We start from the raw sequence: 21,289 nt of genomic DNA on the forward strand, positions 1-21,289 counted from the left end.
GTAGTCTAGCGTAAGTGCTTCCAATCCAATCCCCACTCCCGCACAAAAGTCAGCGCATTACTTGCATTGTGGTTGCTAAAACAAGCAAAAAACATTGTATCAGTAGCGCCAGCAAGAGGAAGCCGGCAATCGCGGTAATAGCGCAGACACACCAAATTTTAGTGAAGTTCTCAACCATATGTATGTTCCTTCTGACAGAAAAATGTGAAACACAGATGGCGTGCTAAACAGTTAGAAGGCGTTGTTCCTAAACAACGATAGGTGGGCATTCCCGCCACTTAGGATTGGTAGCGGCAGGCTAATCACCTACCCTGCCAGAAAGCAAAATAGATTAACGAAACCAACGCAAAACTGAGTCTTGTCATGGCCCTATGCTCCCGAGTGGAGTGAACAAGGAAAAACAAAATGCTTTAAGAAAATGCAAAAAAAATCCAGAAAATTCTGACTACCTCTAACCCCTCAAAGCGTTGGTGGCATAGATTCAAAGAACTAAAAAAAAGTTTAAACAATAGGTGTCTAAGCTTTTTGGCCATAGAGCAAATTTAGAAAGTACCATTAAGAAAGAAAAATATATATTGTTTTTTTTTAGCCATCCTAATACATATACACGTGTGTGAAGCTGCGTTTGTATATCCTTTATACTTTTTTTGTTTTTATTTAATTTTTTTCAGTTTAGTTTTTAAGGTTTAACGTTACACATATCCACATATTCGTATAAAGGCACTCTTGATTTTTGTTTTGCTACCTTCTCTCGCTTTTCTCAATGCAATGCTCACAACAACTTCGAACACATATTTATTGTCAAACTAACGGAAACTTAGCTTGCATTACAGTAGACTTATTGATATTACTCATTCGGCTGGAAGTGAAAACTAAGATAAAAGAACAGTATCTGACAGTACCTCCCCTTACAATTTAAGAACTAGCCCTAAATGTTTTGTTGAAATGCCAATCGTGGAATGAGCCACATGCACATAAAGTATATAGTAATAACAAACGAGGCAGAATGAAAAACATGAGTTATTTGTATTTTGAAATTTATTTCCATTAATTTGTAGTCAATACACATTGGACACATTTTATGTATTTTTCCATTGTTTTATGATTATAATGTTTGGTAATCAAATTTACTCTTAGTTTGTTGTGCTATAAAGTTCTTTAAATAAATTTTCAATAAAAGCTTTTCTAAGCTAAAATTTAAATTTGAGTTGAAAAATTATTGCCACATGAAAAAAACGACAGCTTATCATGTGCGAACGTATTATCTATCACGCATCTGCTGCAGTCAATTTATTATTATTTAATTTTATTCTAAAAACATACAAGCATATACGCAAACCCAAGAACTAAAAAAGAAATTAAATAATATTGTGAACAATTAATTATAAATTTGTAATCATAAATTTGTAATTATATGAGAAGTGGAATAAATACGTTAAAATTATAGTTTAAGTGATTTAAAGCTTAATTGAAAATAGTCTAAGAAAACAATACAAAAATTCATATATTTATATGTAACTAAAATGTAGATGAATGTTTTGTATTACAAGAGTTGCTCTTTTCAAGATATCACAATAACAAAAATTCATTAATAAAAAACTAAAGAAGGAATAATAGTTTCAATAAAAAAATATTTTTAATAGGGGAAAATATGTATTTTTTTAATTCAAATGCATTTTGCTACTAAATAGAGGTCTTAAAATTATCACAATTTTCTAATTTTTTTTTTGTTGAAAATAAAGCAAAATCGAGCACTAAAATTACATTAGAAATTCTAAATTCTTATAATTCCCGTATCCATATCTCGTATCTGAACTTTTGACAAAACAACCTAATTGACCTTAGCAGTTCGAACTCTTAAATCAATAAATACTTGATCTCACACAAAAGAGTTTAATAATTTATGCCAACTTTTATGAAGTTAAGTTAATAGTTTAAATATTAAATTAGAAATCACAAAATTTAGTGCTTGACTGCGAGAAAGTGCTAAGACGAGTTAAGCTGTTTTGTCAAAATTCCACCTAAATTACAGAGCGCTATTAAATTACGAGCGTATTCTAGTTCTTAGCAGAAAAAAGGGAAGTCCGACAACCAACATTCATTTAATGTTAAAATGGAACTTTGAATTACGTACAATATTAGCCGCCTTAAATATTAAGTATTATCAAATTTGAATTAAAAGTAGTAGGAATATAAAAGCAGCTAATGATATAGGGTACATAAATGATAAATTGGGGTAGTTAAATCAAAGTTTGTAAAAAAAGTACGTTCTTCCGATCGGTGAGAAATGCAATAGAAAATGCTTATTTGCACAAATTCTAAATTTTTTTTTCAGTGGCCGCCTCTCAAAATATATGTAAATGGCGGGTCTGGCACTCTCTCTAAATGTCACGTTATATGGTCTGTTCATGAAGCAAATTGCTACAAACTATCAGGTTTTGGTGTTCAGGTAACCAAAAAACTTGCAAAGTAGGGGAAAGTGAGAGAGCAAAATGACATTTCATTTTGAGGGGAAGTTGTAAGTTTTTACTGCATACAGTAAAACAGCTGATGGCAAAGTAAAAATAAACACGAATTAAAATTTGCGAATTGAGTCAAAGATCTAAACTTAAAAAATGGTGAATGTAAGTAAATAAATTTTAGATAACATTTATAGAGTTTATTTGAAGTTATATATTAAATGAACCACAGCCTCCAGTCATCGTTGCTGCAGGCTCTCAAATACAAAGGAAATTGCATTCGCTATGAAATTTAAAGTTAAGCAAAAAACGAAAATTTCTCTGTTATTTAGACATTATAAAGTAAGCCTGAACACTGAATTTCCTGATGATCGTTATCATAATCGTTCAGCCAACGCCCACGGTGAATCCAATATTTTCAGCACACTAAATCGAGCTGTCTAAAAAAAAATAATCGCTTAACAGGTTAAGACGAGTTGGCTCAACTGAAAATTTTAATTAATGTGTTTTTTGACGCCAAAAATTTAATCAGCTGTTCGTAAACTTGCAAATTGTTACTGGTTTTGCGTCCATGTACTTTTTTCGATATTTTTCTCTTTGAGAGCGAATTCTGAGAATTAAAGTTATTGGATAATTTTTACATGAACAGACCTATAGAAACACTACTGAAAGTATCAGAGAAATTATTAAGATGCAAAAGATACGATTAATATGCTTTTGCTGTTAAAATTTCCTCTATATGCCTCCCAAGTTTTCCCGTTATTAAGTTTTTAATTATGTTGTTTGATGAGAAACGAATCGCTAAATACGTGCTGCAAGATATGATAAAATATCTGCTTATTCCAATATTTTTGATCTATCAAATGTGCATAGTGTGGTGTGTCAAGAAAACCAGACAAATAAAAATCATAATAATATAAATAAAAAAGATGTTTGAGACCTGCAGTGTGAAGCTGACTCCGAATGGCAAATGTTTTTTTATGAAGAGTTTTTTCATGGAAGAAATACATTCGGAGGTTTGCCATTGCCTGCTGAAATACGAACGCTATTAGAAAAAACTTTTCGTGTCATTTTATACGCAGAGATTCGAATATGTGCACTTCCGTATGGTAGTCACGCACCAACCCATTCGGCTACGGCGGTCAAGCCAGGGCATTCGTGTATAATTACTAGTCAAATAAACTTAAAATATTACGCCCAATTAAGTATAACAGGTTCCTAGTTGTTTATGTAGTTGATTCGGATTCATTCGAACCCACAATTTACCTAAAATTCCTTTTGTCAAATAAGCATTTAGACCTGAGTTCGAATTGGGATTATGTTTACAAATCTCCTAAGTTTATTCCAAATAGTGGAAGGCATTCTCAATATTCTCAAACAAAAAATCATTGTCTATATGAAAATAATTAAGTAAGTTTTTTTTTCAACTTTAGAAAAATTGTGTGTTCAATGAATTTTTTTCAGCTTCTTCTTAATGAATTATTAAATTTAATGCTTTTAAATACGAAAATTTATTCGGTATTTTTGAAAATTGAAATCGATTAATAAGTTTACGCCTAATTGGAAAGCAATACTCGTATTACGTATCAGTATGAGATTTACACATTTTTCAAAGGTTCAAAAAATGTGTACATCTGTTTGCCGAAAAAAAGGAAAAAGTCTCAGCCATATTGAACTTTCATTTAAGTTGGATTACTTGCAGTTGTGCATGTATGCGTATTGTATTATTACTCATCTGCCATTCTTCAAGTCAGTAGATGAAATGAGTTAAGGAAAATCTAAAATGGAATACGGCTTTTTATGGTTGCATAAATTTGAAATTGATTAAGTGCAATATACATAGTAATGGCCAAACAAAGCAAACACAAATTACGTATGTGTATTTTGGGAGCAGGAAGCATATGTGTAGCGTGCGTTGCCTTCAGATGGAGTAAATCGCACTTTTTTCAGTGAATGCTCATTTGCCATTGATTTTATAACCTAGTCGAAATTGTGTTTGTATGCATATCCAGGTTGCTAAAGCTGGTGAAATATAAATCTGGAGAATGCCAATTTTCTTAGTTGCAATTTAAAGCCTTATAAATTGTTTGCTGAAGACTTCCTTCTTTCTAAGCATCATTTCCATAACAATGCGTTATGAAAAATAAGCTTGACATGGCTCATGGCCACTTAGGTTAGTTTACTATAGTCTAACAGAAAAAACTGCATACTCCGCCACACGAACACATGTTTTAATTCAACAGAAAAATATTAAAAAAATTAAGTTTACTTTTTTGAGGTAATTTAGACAAAAGAAAAATTCCATTGAATCTCTCTTTTTTTAAATGAAGCATGGAATAAACATTTCTCAAGTTAATACTGAAAATGTTTTAGACCACCGTTTATTGTTTATATAGAGTATGCAGTTTACTTTACATTAAGACAGATCTTCCTCTTGTTTCGCGGTCACATGTTCCATAGGTGTAATTAAATAAAAACTCAAAACTAACTTATTGCTAAGAGCATACAGAAACTTGCCAAGCGTATAAGCGCAACTACCTCGTATTTATACATAAATTCAAAAATATTACTTTTGTTTACTCTAACATTTTTGGTATGATTTTCAGTTATCAGTTTTTTGCTGTAAGTGTTAGTTATTTTCTTACTACTCTTTAGTTTTCTTTTTGTTTCAAAGGGATTATTAGTTTTCTGGAATGGTTGCTAAACCCTTTTGCAACATTGCATTGACTTCAGTTTTATTGCTGGTGCTTGCATCTGCGTCGGCACTATCTAAAACTAAGTCCAGATCTGGTATAGGATCACGCCAGTAGTTGAAATTAGAGTATTCCACAGCGCCTTCATCGTCGCGTATCGGTGGAAATAGTTGATCAACAATGTACGCCATGCTGCAGTAGCTTTAAAAAGAGTAAATATTAGACATATGAAAATTATTAGTTTTATAATTCCTTAAAAAATATAAGCGAAAGAGTTCAAAATTCAAATCCAAGTCAATTGCAGTAAACGAATGTTGAACACCTGAAATTTATGGTTCATGATGGATGAAGTTATACCCAATACAATAAGTGCAGGTAGAAGTTACAACAGCCAATGAAAACTTTAAACGCGTTTTTCTCAAAACGACTTTTCTGAACACGATGACCTCGATTTCTCGAAGACTTATGAACCGATTAAAGTTTGTGTTTTTAAATTGTTGTACATTTATTGGCTACAGTCGTACAAAGCCGTTTTTAAAAATTCCAAAAATTAATATTTTTTCAAGCCTTTCGAAAACAAAAAAAGGGTAAAAACACAAACTCAGTTTTCAAACCTGCACCATTTTCTAAACAAAACAAAAAAAAAAAAAACCGCCACGTAGGACGATAGCCATTGTGATGTATAGATTAAGAATTTTTTTAATTGTTTGCTTTCAGATGATTTTTCACCGCTGTATCGTGGCCACCAGGGTGCATCCGTTTTTTATGACGTCATTGCATTAATATTAATAACAATTGTAATTTTTAATATTTTTTAATAGAAATTTGTGTCAGTATAGTTGAATATATGTAATGTAAATTATAATTTGTCCGATCCTCAAATAATCATCCCAACTTATAACAAAAATTCATGAAAATCACTTAATTTTCACGCGTTCACAGTGGTGTTCCCCCTTAAGTCTAAATTCGATGGTATTATTGGCTTATACAGGATGTTAATTTTCATTAAATTTTTTTCCATCGCATGACCAAACCCATAACAAATTAAAGTGCACACGAGCCCTAAATGGTATTTAGCTTGAAGCTTGGTGTTATTGTTAAAAAGAGTTTTTTAAATAATATTACAAAACACAGGAAGAGTTAAAAGAAATGCCTGAATGTAGATAAAGTGCTTGTGCTGTTATTGTGTGTGTGCATAATGTTTGAAAATCGTGTATTATTTAAATTCTAATCTCCTTACTATCAATATAATGTATTAATCAAAAGCAATTAGATTTCTTCGATGACTATGTTTTCATTTCATTTTCGTCTTAGGTCTATTAATGGTACTTCAACATTATTATATGCAACTAGAATGATTTTAACATGAAAACTTTTTATGTAATCTAAGTTTTTACAACAATTATTAATAAATTAATCCAACATAACTTAACAATAATAATAAAATACGGCTTTGATAGTCGGAAAAAAGGAAGATTAGGAGATAAGTAGTTATTAGAGAATAAAGAGAAAAACAATGCCCCAACTCCATGCAATCAAACGTGGAACCATAGACGTTTGCCCTGTATATAAATCTGCCAAGTCCAGTCTTCACAGTTTCAGGTAATGAATTCCACACTCTAACGGCGTTAATGAAAAATAATTTAGCTAATGCTAGGCAATTAAATTTGGGAAAAATGAAACTATTGTGTCTCTGAGACCTTGCTGGTATCAACTTCTCTAGCAGATAGGAAGGTAACTTGAATATATAGGTATAGTAAGTTTGCACATAAATATGAAATTCCCAGCAGACAGATGATTTTCAAGACAACAACCCAGTATCTTTTTTTGCCAGGCAGAGATATGCTCGTAGCTACCAATCCCATATACACAACGCGTAGCATTATTAAGTGCCACATTAAGCTTGTCTCAAGCTATTGAGTCCAGTTCGCTGTATACCAGCTCAGCGTCAGTAATGAGAACTAATTTACGTCTCTTTTTCAGTGGTGGGAATGTTGAAGAGACTCTTAGTTCACGCAATGTAGTATACACTTCTCACAACCCCATTTATATGGTCAGCAGAGGTAAGTTTTAAGTTAAGAATAAAACCAAAATTCTTTATCTTATCCGTAAAGTTAAGTTAACTGGTACCTATCCGCAATTTAGGTATATTATCATACATACACCACACTATTACATATGCCTCTGATGCATTCAAGCATACAGAGTTATAAATTTTACAAAAAGTGCAGGTCCCTTTTTACTTAGAAAATTTTCAAACAAATAGCTGTTTTCGAGCGAGCTTTTAATTTTCTTAATTTGTTAAACGGTTCCAGTTGAATTACTCTAATATATAAATACGTCGAATAAAAGCCCTTAGCATGTTTTGATATAACCGAAATTTCCACGCTTTCGCTTAAAAGCAAAACGAGTATATCCGGTCGTGCGCTGATGTGTATATCCTGTACGAGTATATACTGTTGTTGTTGATCAGTATAATCATTCCCCATACATTTAGCAGCATAAACATTCCCCATACATTTACGGGGAATACTGCTGATGTGACATTCCTTGGCTGGATATAAATCCGGGTCGTTCCGGTCGAACCGACTGTCGCGGGAACGAGTATATACCATACGCGTCTTCTTTGGTGTAACTATTTTATTATACCTCTTTAATATTTTCTTATACCTATTTAATATTTAATATACCTTTCGAGGCATTTAAAGGAGAAATTTAAATTTTTTAAAGGTACCACCTGTATTTATATCGAATTAGTTGTAGTTTCCTTTTTACAATTTTCATCAGCTTATACTAAAATAATGTGAGCATTAAAGTATATCGGCCAATTCTTAATGCTAATACAAATTTGATTTTGTTAAAGTTTTGTAATGGTTTTTGCTTCTTCAGAAACCTTTGCCTATTTTGCGGCGTCATGCAACTAAAAGCACACGTAAAAAAAAAACTCAAACAATAATCGCTTCTCGGTTGAAAAACGAGTTTAGGTTGAGCTTTGTTCGTTTTATCGTTCTTCGCCGTCAATGTGATTGACTGAAACTATACTGAAGCCCTATGTTCCGTTATAATATGGATTATGATGCTTTTCTTAAATAGTTTGTTTATTTTCAATTGAGAATGTCAGCTAAATGTATAATTTATCAAGAATTAAAGAAAAAAAAACCAAATACTGAAGCGTTAAGTCTGATATAAGAAACATAAAAAGCTCTAGCGCCTCAAAGCATGCAATTATCTTTCAAGTTGGTTGATTCGTGCACATTTGGTAACCTTTCTGTTCTTTACAAGAAACGCCTGCTAAATAGCACCTAAAATATGCATTTTGTCGAGACAAATATATACAAATATTTCTTTTTCGTACTCACAAAGTTTTTAAATTGATATGCGCAAAATAAATAAAAAAATTATGTTTATTTTGACCTTCACGCGCTTTATTGCTTGTCTATTTGTATACTGCAGCTGTGTATAGTAGTTCACAAATGTGAAATATGTTTGACGTACGACGCCATTTGCAAAAATTATAAACCTTTCGATAGGATGATTAATTTTGCGCCAATTTTTAGATACATAAAACAGACGACAAGGTTTCGTTTGTGCGTAGCATCTTTTAGTCTCTTAAAGATGAACATTTGTCGTTTGGAGGCATCAACTGTAGAAACAGACGTGAAGTTTAAAACTAAACAAAATAAGTTGGTCCTTATACCAATAACATTTAAATGTCGAATTCCCGCATAAGTACTACACTACATAACAGACATTTACATTTTTAAAGTATCGAACTAAAGTTTGGAATAATTGAAAAAAGGAGTGCGATTTTCTAGTACAATATAATTGTTTTTTCTTTTTTTATATAATATATAAAATTTTTTTTTATATTTAAAATTGCATTGCATAATAATCGTATTTGAAATATTTCAACACTACAAAAATATCCACTAAAAAAGAAAAATAAAACAAACAAAAATACGTAATTTTGAAATTTATTTAATATACAAATTTTTTAAGAAATATACTTTTATATGCATACGAGTGTGCATACATACACAACATATTTGTAAATAGTTTTAAAAGTTTACAGGAAGTATAAAAATACTAAAGCATCACTTTAATACGATATAGTAAATAATAAAAGTGCACAACAAAATTCATAAAATATTATTTGCATTTGCATTAAAATTTGCAATAAAATTAAATAAAAAAACAATATAACAAAAAACAATCCCAGTCCAGCTTGCGGATTAAATCTAAAAACATCATCGTGATGTGCACTATTATCAGCATTTTTCCTTACAAAACCCAACGCTAAGTTAATTAGCAAAAAGTATTGAATTGAATTAAAATTCATTAAACAATATTTTTAGTATTTGTATTTAGAACTTGCATACATATGCACATAGTTAAGGTACATACTGTAACGCCTATAAATACATTTACATTTTCTTATTTTCTTACGCCTATATAACAAAGCCTTTCAAAGGACTCTTTAAATTTCATACACTGACTAGCCTTATAAGTAATTTATAAGATTTTATATTTGTGTTAAATAAACGTATGCGCTGTGAAAGCTTTTGTGTATATTGTTATTGTGAGTGTACGATTGTATGCAAATGGGTATACCTTATCTAGATAAAATAACCGACGAATATCAGACGTCTCACAACTATATTCAAAACTTAATCACAATTATCACAATCAATTTCATTTGATCATTTTATGCTTAACTCCACCATAAACGCGCACTAAGGCATCTCTACTTATATATGTACATATCTGTATGTAAAAAATTAGCCAACATTAACAACTAACATTCAGAATACTTTGTAAAATTCCCTCAGGTCGCTATATTCACAATGGAAGACTCATCAGTAGCCCCACGGGAGCCGAGAAGCAAATATTTGCCGCCGTGCCGTGCTCAGTTGTTAGCCCCAAGCGCCGTGTGGCTAGTGGTGATTATGGTATTACGCGTCTCTACAAACCTTCTATCGGTTGTAGTTACTTTGTTGCCATCCAGCAGCATTATCAGACCACGCTCTTCTTCAGCAACTGCAACTGCAACATCAACGTTTTCGTTTGCGTAGTCATCGAGATAAACATCATCATTGTCTGCATCGACCTCTATGCCTCCGTCACTGACGCTTACATCCTCTATGCCATCATCCGTTTCGCTGAATTGCAATTCGTCTTCTTCTTCATCGTCGTCAAAAGTGTCGGTGCGATACTCGAAGACATTGAGATCCAACGTTGGGAAGTACTCATCGACTTCGAGCGACTGGTTGATGTAACCGCTACAAAAATTTTGCAAAGCGTTTGGAAAATATATTTTCGGTTTCACTTTCACAAATGAATGCACAAATCGTTTGGGAGTGAGTATAATTTTAGTTTCATACAAGTGCATTGGCGATTATGGACATTTTTTGTTGTTGTGTACGAGCGAGCAGCAGTTAATATTACTATTATTATTATTGATGAGGTTGTTTTGTTTTTTTCTTGCAACATTCAATATGGGCGTATGATATTTTGTGATGTGTAGATTAATTTCAAAAGGCATGTACATAATTTTTTCTGGTATTTTGCAGTATTAGCCAATTACATGAGTATTATTAACATGAATGTGTTTCGTATTTAATAGCATACACCTTTTAACTATTTTTAATGCTTCAGAGTGTAAATTGATGAATGTTTTTGAAAAGTCCTAAGTATAAATGTTATTGAACGCCTGCTCCAATATATTACATATTCGTGCTACCAAATGAGATAGGTTTATGTACACTCGTTTAAAAATAATTCTAATTTATTTATCAATGCTTTGCTTACGTATTAAGTTTTACCAAGGCTTCCCACAAGGCCCCATAAAACATAATATACCTGCTTGTTAAGATTTATTTAAGCATGTGAATCTAAGCCAATTACCCAAAAAGGGCCAACCCCTTTTTTTCGCGAAGCATCGCTTACATTTGTTTTAGAAACCTTAGATGGAAGCTCAAAATTTTAATTGTATGTACATAAATGTTAAATAAGCCGAAGTTCCAGGCGCATTTCATACAGGAAAGCGATTAATAGATTAGCCTACAACAATTCCTATGCATTTCTGGGGAATGCTGTTAAAGTTTCGGTTAGCGTAAGTTCGGCTACCGTAGAAAAGACTGATTGATAGCTCAGCGGATTGGCGTGAGTTACAGCTTTATGCTATAACAGTAAAATCTGTATGTAGCGCGATTACTCACACAAATATCTCAAGTTTTTAATTTTCAAAGTCTTTTTCATAAATTAAAAAAAAAAATTCCCGCCACCCGCCTTTGTATATCATCTGTATATGCGTCTATAAATATTTTTGTGGACATGAGACTCAAGCGCATTCCATGGAAAATATCTTTACAAGCTGTGTATGTTTGTAATTTGTAATTTACAGACATTCACCACATTTACTTTACACCACCACTTTAGACGATTTCATAGACGTTTTAATGGTTAATTGTTAACGACTACAAATTGACTTGGCTGATTTATGAGTCTAATTCGATATATGTTTCATTAGGTACTTACGATGACTGGAATGTTTGTGTGAGTTCGTGCTTCAGCTCGCCTTTGGTGTTGATGGTGAAAATACGCATAATTGGTATACCCACGGCACGATAGGCCCATACATCCTGAATAATAATAAAAAGAAACATTTGATTTATTAATAAGAAATATAAATCTTGTAATCATATCAGCGTACATTGATGCGATTGCCGTAGCCAGCATAGAATGGATCCTTTTTGGGGAACAGTTCCCGTATGTCGGATAGGCAAGCGATTTTGAATTGCTCAGGCTTTCGTTCGATCACCTCACGATGGAATGCCGAAATTAACGATGTTGGATTAAGTAGTAAAGGCCCATCAGGCAACTTGACATCACCTTGACGTATGGAACGTAAATATTCACGTGTAGCACGCGATTGTCCGATGGCACGTGCTGACAAGTACAAAAGCTTATAGCCATTTTGCTCAATTTTCGAGAACAATTGTGCCACGCCCAATTGAGCCCAGTCTTTGCCCACCATAGGCAAAATGTGACCGAGCACGTCAGATTTGGTAATGGTGCCGTCAATGTCGGAAATGACGACCTTGTCGTTGTGATTCCAGCGGAATAGGTAGCATTTGCAGCGTGTAGTACCTTGGTAGGCGGTTGTGACGCTGAACTCAATTTCGTTCATGCCGTCTTTCAAGTTCAATTGTTTCTAAGAGAAGTGAGGAAAATCAAGCATAAATTACGAAGGCTTGTGGCATTTGTAGATTGGAAACTTACAATTGCTTCGGAACTTAGACGCAAACTCTTCTTGTAACGTTCATTTTTGTTGCTATTGCTGCTGCTTGGGTCACCTTTCGACGATGCTTGTGACAAGTCCTCTAGATTTTCAACTTGCGCCGAAGTGTTTTCAGCATTGAGTGTCGAGTCCGTCTTGCTAAGCGTGTTCTCACTAATGTCTGGCGAGTTGGGACGTGTAGTTTGTGTGGCTACAGCTGCTTGGTCGGAATCTGAAAAACATTACAAAGTGCGTTAATTAAATATTTACTTCTATGAACAAAATATTTCTTTGAGCATAATAAATATAGGGTGACCAGACAAGAACGATAGGAAACTCTATTTAAATAAAACAACAAGAATATATACAAGAATTTATTCTGATCTTATTTTGAAGCTACATTCATGTCATTGTGCATGGAATAGCAGATCACTCAAATGATGCTTTAAACCGTTGGTACAATTTTGATAACCTGGTGCGGTAATAGATTCTCCAAAGTGGTATGGTTAGGTTGCTAGCGTCGATTAAGGGCTTCACGTAACCCTAGAGAAAATTATCGAGTGGTCTAAAGTAGCATGATCGCGGAGGCTAGTTGATGAACGCTCGACGTGAGGTGAGCCAATCGACAAATTTCTCTTAACAACTGCGTTGGGGCGCTTGTATGGTATGCAACACCGTCTTGTTGGAATCACAGATCAGCTAAATCGATTTTCGGGATTGACCACATAAAGTCGGTTAACATCACTCTATGCCGAGGGTCATTGAGAGTAACGGTGTATTTTTTATCATTTTGAAAGAAAGAAGGTTCGATGATGCCGCGATGCCATAAACCACATCGACTATACTTGTTGGCGCAGCCCCTGAGCTAGAAATTAACTTCGTTCGAGAAGAATATTTTTTGGGCAAAACACTGAATCCCGCATTTATAAATAAAAAAATAAATGATAGGCGCCTACACTGCTGTTAGGTGTTTGCCTGAGCTTCTCCTCTTATTTGTGTTGCGCGTCTTGATGTTGTCCAACAAATGGAGGGATCTGTCTACACTTTTGAGCCCACTCCGAACGGCAAATGGCTTTTTATGAGAAGCTTTTTCATGGCAGAAATACACCGGGAGAATTGCCATTGCCTGTTGGGGGGCGATCGCTATTAGAAACAACTTTTTCATTTTGTTGTTTCATGCACGAAAATTAGAACCTATGCACTCCCGTTGGTAGTCTCGCACCAATCCATTCCGATACGGCGGAAATTTCGATAATTTTTTTTTTGCAATTTCCACAATTCCGACAAGCGTGAAACGATGCACGATGGATGGCAAACCTTACCTTGAGGACATCTGTAGTTTTAACAGGTGCTGAAACATAACAATTGGAAAAATTAGCATTGCTATCTGGTCACTCTATAAGCCCGCAAAAAAATGCTAACTCTAGTGAATAATTTCCACAATTCTCAGTTTATTACATTTTCAATACGATCATCAATTATTAACCAACCTCGCTCGTCAATCTTGTCCTCCGATTTGGAAATTTTTGTAGAACTAGCAGTGGCGCCAACCTGAGAGCGCCTCCAATTCCACCAGGAACGTTTCGATTGGGCACTAACGCCAGCCGTAGCGCCGTCTGGCTCATTCTTGTGCGCCACCCCATCTTGTTTGGCATTGGCCATCAGCTGCTCAACAGCGTCCTATATTTACACATTATTGACAAAAAAAGATTTTTGGTACTCGCTTTTAGTAAATTTTTTACAAAATGTTGATTATTACAATAAGTTTTTTTATTTTTCTTTCTTTTTAAGCGAAGCATTGCTGCCATTAGTAGACGTGCTTGTAAACTTACGTTAGTTAGTGGTTTCTGGAATGTTATTATGGTCATGACAATTGGACATGCAGCCGCCCAGGTGTAGTATTTGCCATTCAGGCGTACAACTAGGTTTGGCGATGAGAACAAACTGGGATTTTCGCAAACCTAGGACAATGGTTGGTATATTTGTGTGCAATTGCAATTAGTTAATTGTTTTTAATGTCGAGTGTTTAAAAATATGTATGCAAGCAAATGAATTGTTGTCAAAATAAAGCCTTAATTGTTTTCTACAGAATATCAGCTTTAATGTAACTATTGCACTATATTCAAATCTATAGGAACTAAAAATAATTGCAAGTGTAGAATTATAGACAAATATTCAATTCGTGTAGAAAAACAAATAATGTTAAAGAAAATTTAAGTACAAAAGAAGTGCAGTTAATGTGCGCAATACTTGCTGACAATTAGTTAAGGAAAAAGGCTTACTAATTGAATAAATATTGAAAAAAAAAATGTGTTGCAAAATGTCGTATGACGTTTTGCACTTAACAATCAACTTACATCGGAATATTTTATCAGGTGGTGATCGAACTCCTCATCCGATGGCTCGCCCTTATCGCTTACGCCACACAAAGACATCGCCACAAAGTCCAGGTACCTTAATGAATTAGCAATAGGAAAATTAATAATTTCTCATTTTTCCTATATTCCAAACGGTTTCCTTACTTTGGATCCTGTGGTTTGCCATCCTCATAGTCTGAGTCGACACTTTTTTGCCCTTCCATTGAACTGGGCGAATGCGGCAAACTCGTGCCGTTGCCACTTTCGCGATCATCATCGCCAGAGTGGAGTAGCGTGTTGGCCGCGGTTCCGCTGCCAGTTGTTGTATTACTTGTGGGTTTCGTGAGCAGAGGTTGTGGGAAATACAATGCTGCCATTTCCGGATCCATACCCTCCGCATCCAAATCCGACAAATACACACCACCATCTGTTGCTTGCTTGCGCATCTTATTTGTCTTCTTCATGAAATTGAACATGCCACTTAGCATGGAGTTGCGTTGCGCCTGTGACTGCACCGATTGATCACCGCCCACGTCACCCTTGTCGCTCACTTCGGTTGTGGGCAATTGACCCCATTTCCATGAAGCTGAATTGGTCATCAATTCGGTATCAACATCCTTTTCACGCAAAGATATCTCCAATTCGCTATCACTCTGTATAGGGGTGGAGGGGCGGCCAGATCCGCGCCCAACACAACCGCTCGCCCCACCAGATGGCGTGACTTCGGTGTCACTGAAGAAATGTATATCTAGATCTGGTATGCGTGTACTAGGCGTAATTGGTGATGTTTGGCACGTTTCGCTGATGGGACTCTCATCACCAGCTATAGCGGAAGCCAAAGGTGCCGACTGCTGATCATTGTTTGACTTCGCGGTGGCAACTTCTTCATTCGACGATGAATTGGTATTGTTGGAAATGGAAATGCCGTCACCCTCGTCGACATTCGTGTTATTTCCATTAGCACCCTCTCCTGGTGTTGTGCTACCAATCGAACTGCTCGACGAAGACTTACGCTGCGCATTCTTTTTCTTCATTTGTGACTTCTTGCGACGCTTCTTCTTGCCACCTTTGGACTCGTCCTTTGGGCTAGTATTATTGGAGACGCTCTCCGTAGTGGCAGGAGCGACAGGAGCAGACAGTGAGGTAGCTGACTGCGTATTATTCTCTTTCGAGGCAGGCTCTTCTTTAGGGGGCGGCTGTATTGCAATGGCTGGGGTTGGTGCTACAGTTGTAGTGGGTTTTTGTTGCGTTTTGCCCTCGGCTGGAATGCTGTTAATCCATTCCTGTAAAAAATTAACAGTTTATTTTAAATTATTTTTTAATTATAACGTTTTTAGTTCACCTTCTCTCTTTCAACGGCCTCAAACTGAAAAATCTCTTCATGCTCGGCCCACTCCTTTCGCAACTTTTGAGTGGTGTACTCCTGCAGTTTTTCGGTAAGATTACGGCGCTCCAGTAAATTGTCTGTATGTCTACAAAAACATAAGTATATTTTTATTGCGTTATTGACGCGCACAAATATTTGTTTTTTTTTTATCGAATTAAATTCAACTTAAATACCTTACTTTTTAATTTATGGGCATTCACAAAAATGTTTTATAGTTAAAAATTATAAATACTGTACATTTATGTCTGTATGTATGTACATGACAATGAAGAAATGTGGAATAATTACAAAATAAATCAGTAATAGAAAACTCTAATGCTACACTAAAAATACTATGTAGAAACTTAAAAAGTAACACTACCTTCTGTGACTAAAATCTGAGACTTGATTCTCAAATTTCGGCACTTGATCTTCCTTTTCGGTCTCTTTTGAGAAGTCAATGGAATTACGACGCGGCAATGGTAGCGGCAGTTGAATATCATCTCTAGCAATTCTATATAGAATAATGAAAAATAAACATTTTAAAGAAAATTAAAAATCGAAATCAAATGAGAACATGGAAAAGTAATACAAGAATGTAGGCCAAAAAGCGAATAAGTACAGGGTGCATACGGTAGTTGAGGACAAGCATATATGTGGCTATAACTTCTCGAAACCATTTTTTTCTTTTTGCTATTCGCGGATAAGACATGATGGAGGACTACAACCTAACTCAAGAAATGAACTGCATAGTTATCGTCGCTATCCGTGTAAATCACACAGATTTAGAAATCTCTAATCTTCTTAAGTCCACTCGTTCATTCATTGTTGTGAAAGTGGAGTGTAGTCAACGGTCATCTTTGTCTAACTCATCTAACGGTAGACCCTGAAAACGTGCTGTTTCGACAGGTTGATTCAGAGGGAGAGGGGTGTTGGGCGAGAAGGTCGTATAGGGCATGTGAATAGGTGGTTAGTGTTGTGCGGTGTGCCTTCACATGCTGAGCATATATTGGGCATGTTGTGGTCGATTTTGGATAAGTAGGAGTTTGATCTGCTACAATATCCAGAACGTATCGGGCCAAAGTTATGTGGGTGTCGCGAGGCAGCTGAAGTTCTTCGTCTGCAATAGGTGGTGATTGAACTCCGATAATGGCATTCGAGGGTCGGGAATTTAGGAAGTTGGTAAAGGTCTCCCGACGAATGTCGTTTAATGATTGTCTGTATGTGTACTGTCCGGTCCAGTAGTTGCAGTGGTGTTTTGTTCCATTGCAGCCGGTTCTACGTCACCGGAATGACTCCGGATTTTCCCGACTAAGGGCGGCCCCCCTAGTAAACTAGTCCTGTCTAGCGCACCGTAGCCGTTCATTCGTTCATAAGGTTTGCCGGTATTTGGAAGCAGCAGGCGGCTATGCAGAATTTGTTGCAAAACGCGAAAAACACGAGGAACGTTCTGACACTGTCCGATCTGCAGAAATTATTCAACAAGTGCAAGCGATTATTGATGAGGCCCCTTCAAACTAAATGAGGGCCTTTGCGAGGGAACATAATGTTTCTGAGGGTCTTTTTCGAAGAGTTGTTTTTGAAGACCTCTGGTATAAAACTTACGTTGTGCGCAGAGGACAGTTTATGTCGCTGAAACACGAGAACAGCGAGTTATCCGATCGAAACGCCTTCTAAACAAAATTCAACACCCTGAAGCGTCTGAGATGTTAAAGTTTTTTTCTGAGGCCAATCGCAGAAATGATTGATGGCTATGTTCCAATCCTACAGAGGTTCCTGTTGTCATGTACACGACGTTTCCAGTCTCTGTTATGATTTTAGGTGTTGTGAGCAACAAAGGAATGTCGTGCCACCACTTTTCTTTACCCAAGGATTTCGTTGCATATATCGAGGTTCTAGAGACAGTAGTGGAACCCTGTATTGATAGTGTACGCGTTGACAGCCCATACATCTTTCAGCAAGACTCTGCTACTTCTCACGAAGCGATGGCAACACCAGATTGAATGGCTGAAAATTTCCATGACGACATAACACCCATCTTACGCTTGTCTAACCCCTTAGGCCTTAATTCTCTGGATAACTACGTATGGAACGTGGTTGAGCGTGAAACCAGTAAGCATCCCCATAACACCATTTTTTCTTTGAAGGCTGCAATTAATACCGTTATGGTGAATATAAATAAGGAGTATTTGCTGCGGGCATGCAATCGTTTCCGGAGCTGGATCGAGGTTGTACAATTTATAGCAACTAATGTACATTTTTTTGAATGATTTTATAGATATGCACGAGTATATAATAATGTCGTGTAAACAATTCGTGAAGTTTCATTAAATTTTGTGCTAAACAAAAGCTAATTACTTTTATTCTCAAGTTGTCTTCAAATACCGTACACACCCTGTACAATGCAATTCACGGTGAAATATGCACGTAGTGTAGTATGTAGTCGATAAAAGAAAATGCCTATGCAACAAAACAAAGTTGAACATTTATGCATACAACAGCATTGCTACTCAAAAGTCAAAACTACCGCTAAGGATGAAGGATGAGAAAAAAATCAGAACTCACTTGGTTGTGCCTTCAAGGATGTCATCCTCTAATGCATCATTGCCGTATTTGCTGGGAAAATAGCTACTTGGTATAGGCGATGTGGCCATGTTCTCCGGTAATTCCTCACCATCCTCTTCGAGGCATTCCTCTACAAAAAATGCCTCACCTGAGTCGCCTAATTTCATGTGGATATCAACTGGTTCGCCATTTATTTCAATATCAACCTGGAAAGGAAATTCAAAATATTAAAATTATTTTAGTCATGAGGAATGCATTTCATGTAACTAACAACATTTAGTTCAATATGTTAAAACTATTTTAGACATAGGGAATGCATTCCAAGTAAAGAGCATCACTAAATAAATTTCTTATTTCAAGTATTTAACATCACTTTATTAGTTTTATTATTATTTTAGAGATGTGGAATGTATTTCATTTAATTCAAAATAATAAAAATATTTGATTCAAGTGGAATGCATTTCAAATGCCCAACAACATTTAATTCGAAATATTAAAACTAGATATTTTAGACGTTTGAATTGCATATCAGGTATCGAACAGCACTTAATAATTTTTTATTTTTAGTCAAGTGGAATGTATTTAAGGGGGGAGGTCTAAAAATTGCATCTCTTTGCGATTTTGTTTTAAGGAAAAAATTAATTTAGCACTGCAAAGTTTTTTCTACCTTTTAATGAACATTTATAAAGTACAAAAAATTTTTGTACTGGTTAAAATAAGTTGAAAAAAATGTTTAACATAGAAATTAGTTGAGCGCTGCAACGCTGGAGTTTCCAACTGGCGTACAAGATACAGCTCGTAATTATTATCTAAAGCAAAAAATTCAAATGGATTTTTAATTATCATGATTTTTTTATTCTAGATGAACTAAGAAAACTGAGAGAAATTCCAAAATTTCAACTTTTTGGAGGTTTTAAAGAAAAAAATGCCTTTCTATAAAAAAAAATTCACTTCAACTTGGTATAAAAATCTTGAAAAATTTTTTTTTATCTATTTTGTTAGTTCAAATAGAAGAGAACTTAATACTAAAGGAAATAAGCTATGATTCATTTAAAAGGTTCATTCGTTTTTTTTTCATTCATGTACGCCAATTCAAAGAAATCATAAAAATTAAAAGTCGAGAAAAGAAGATAAAGTTTGTACTATAGCTGTCCGATCACAGCGTAACTACCTAACGCTCGCCTATCTTTGGCTTTGTATCTACGGAAATATTGAGAATTAGGCTCTGTAACTTTGTGTGAATATTCTGAAATATATTAGGAATCGCTTAAAACGAAAAAAATTTTGATTTTTTTGACCTTATAAACCAGGCTCCCCCCTTTAATATACTAACATCACTTAATTCATTATTTTAGACGTGTGGAATGTATTTCAAGTATCGAACAAAATTTAATTCAAAATATAAAAAAAAATATTTTAGTCATGTGGAATGCATTTGAAGTATCGATCACCACTTAATTCACAATACTAAAATTATTTTAACCATAAGGAGTTTATTTCAAGTACGGAACATGATTCAATTGTTTCAATTTAAAACTATGTATACTATTGTATTATTTAGAAATTGCACTCGAAATATTGACAAATATTTATTTCAAATATTTCCTTTTTTACGTTACATTTAAAGAACACATCAATAAATTAAAATATATTTGGTTACACTAAATCAAATCAAAGTAAAACAACGGTAATATAGAGAAACAAAATTTATTGCCAAGGAATTAAAATTAATAAACTGCAGTTTCAGGTTAGAGTATCGATCACAGGTATATACACCTACGTATTCCACTTACCACTTTTTCACGACTGCGCAATACACCCAATTTCCCGAAACGCACATGAAATGGTGAACATTGGAATTCACCATCTGGCTGTTCCACAACGATCACATCGATGGCGCCGGTGAGGGTAGCACCATTGATTTCGTTGTAAAACTCCCTAAAGTTACTGAAAACCTTTACAAGACTATTCATGTTGGCTGTTTTTGTTTGTTTTTATTTTGTTTAGTTTAAAATTTATTAGTAGTTAGTATTTTAATTAAGAATTTTTTTCTAGTCGACTTCTTTCTTGAAAGCGTCTTCGCGCACTGAAAGTTGGCGGTGGGGCTGGCTTCGATGTTGCTTCTGCTCTGACGTACACTGAATGGCAAATTTTTAATCACCAGTTATTTATTAGATTCCGTTTAGTACTTAAACACACGAACGATTGTTTTTCAATATAATTTTTTCTCAGCCATGTTTTTAGTGCCAGGTTGCCTTTGTAGTTGGCCGTTAGGCTTATCTGAAGAAAACAGAAAAAAAAACACAATTAGAATGCGTGTAATTATAAATATATAAAAATACATCCGAATAACAGTTCTAGACATCAAGATAAAGTAACTAATTCAAAGTTCATTAGACGCGAAGCCTTTTAAGGACAGAAACGTGTAGGGTTTGTGATACGATTTCACTCACGAGACTACAAACTGATGCATGTACAACTTTTCTGTTTTTTGCCGTTCTTTATTAAACTCCAATCTCAACTTTCGACCGTTCTTTATTAAACTCCAATCTCAACTTTCGACCGTTCTT

At 34.8% G+C, this 21,289-nt stretch overlaps 1 protein-coding gene across 5 annotated transcripts in view; it reads right to left on the bottom strand.

Moving 5' to 3' along the window:
- Positions 1-1,243: 1,243 nt before the first annotated feature.
- LOC128866862 (phosphatidate phosphatase LPIN3) overlaps positions 1,244-21,289 on the bottom strand; it is a 96,726-nt gene continuing 76,680 nt past the window's right edge. For 3 of the 5 annotated variants that reach the window (XM_054107881.1, XM_054107880.1, XM_054107882.1), the window contains 12 exons: positions 20,513-20,999; positions 18,720-18,925; positions 16,537-16,668; positions 16,131-16,260; positions 14,954-16,071; positions 14,789-14,885; positions 14,264-14,392; positions 13,922-14,111; positions 12,434-12,663; positions 11,865-12,365; positions 11,690-11,793; positions 9,481-10,431 (listed from right to left, as the gene is read on the bottom strand). In XM_054107881.1, coding sequence (XP_053963856.1) covers positions 10,059-10,431; positions 11,690-11,793; positions 11,865-12,365; positions 12,434-12,663; positions 13,922-14,111; positions 14,264-14,392; positions 14,789-14,885; positions 14,954-16,071; positions 16,131-16,260; positions 16,537-16,668; positions 18,720-18,925; positions 20,513-20,692 — 3,390 coding nt within the window. In that variant the 5' untranslated portion in view covers positions 20,693-20,999 and the 3' untranslated portion in view covers positions 9,481-10,058. Of the gene's footprint in view, positions 5,354-9,480; positions 10,432-11,689; positions 11,794-11,864; positions 12,366-12,433; positions 12,664-13,921; positions 14,112-14,263; positions 14,393-14,788; positions 14,886-14,953; positions 16,072-16,130; positions 16,261-16,536; positions 16,669-18,719; positions 18,926-20,512; positions 21,000-21,289 lie in introns of those variants that run through there. The other 2 variants (XM_054107886.1, XM_054107883.1) reach the window with 2 other exon arrangements.

The sequence above is a fragment of the Anastrepha ludens genome, chromosome 6, assembly GCF_028408465.1.
Source record: "Anastrepha ludens isolate Willacy chromosome 6, idAnaLude1.1, whole genome shotgun sequence".
Lineage (NCBI taxonomy): Eukaryota > Metazoa > Arthropoda > Insecta > Diptera > Tephritidae > Anastrepha > Anastrepha ludens.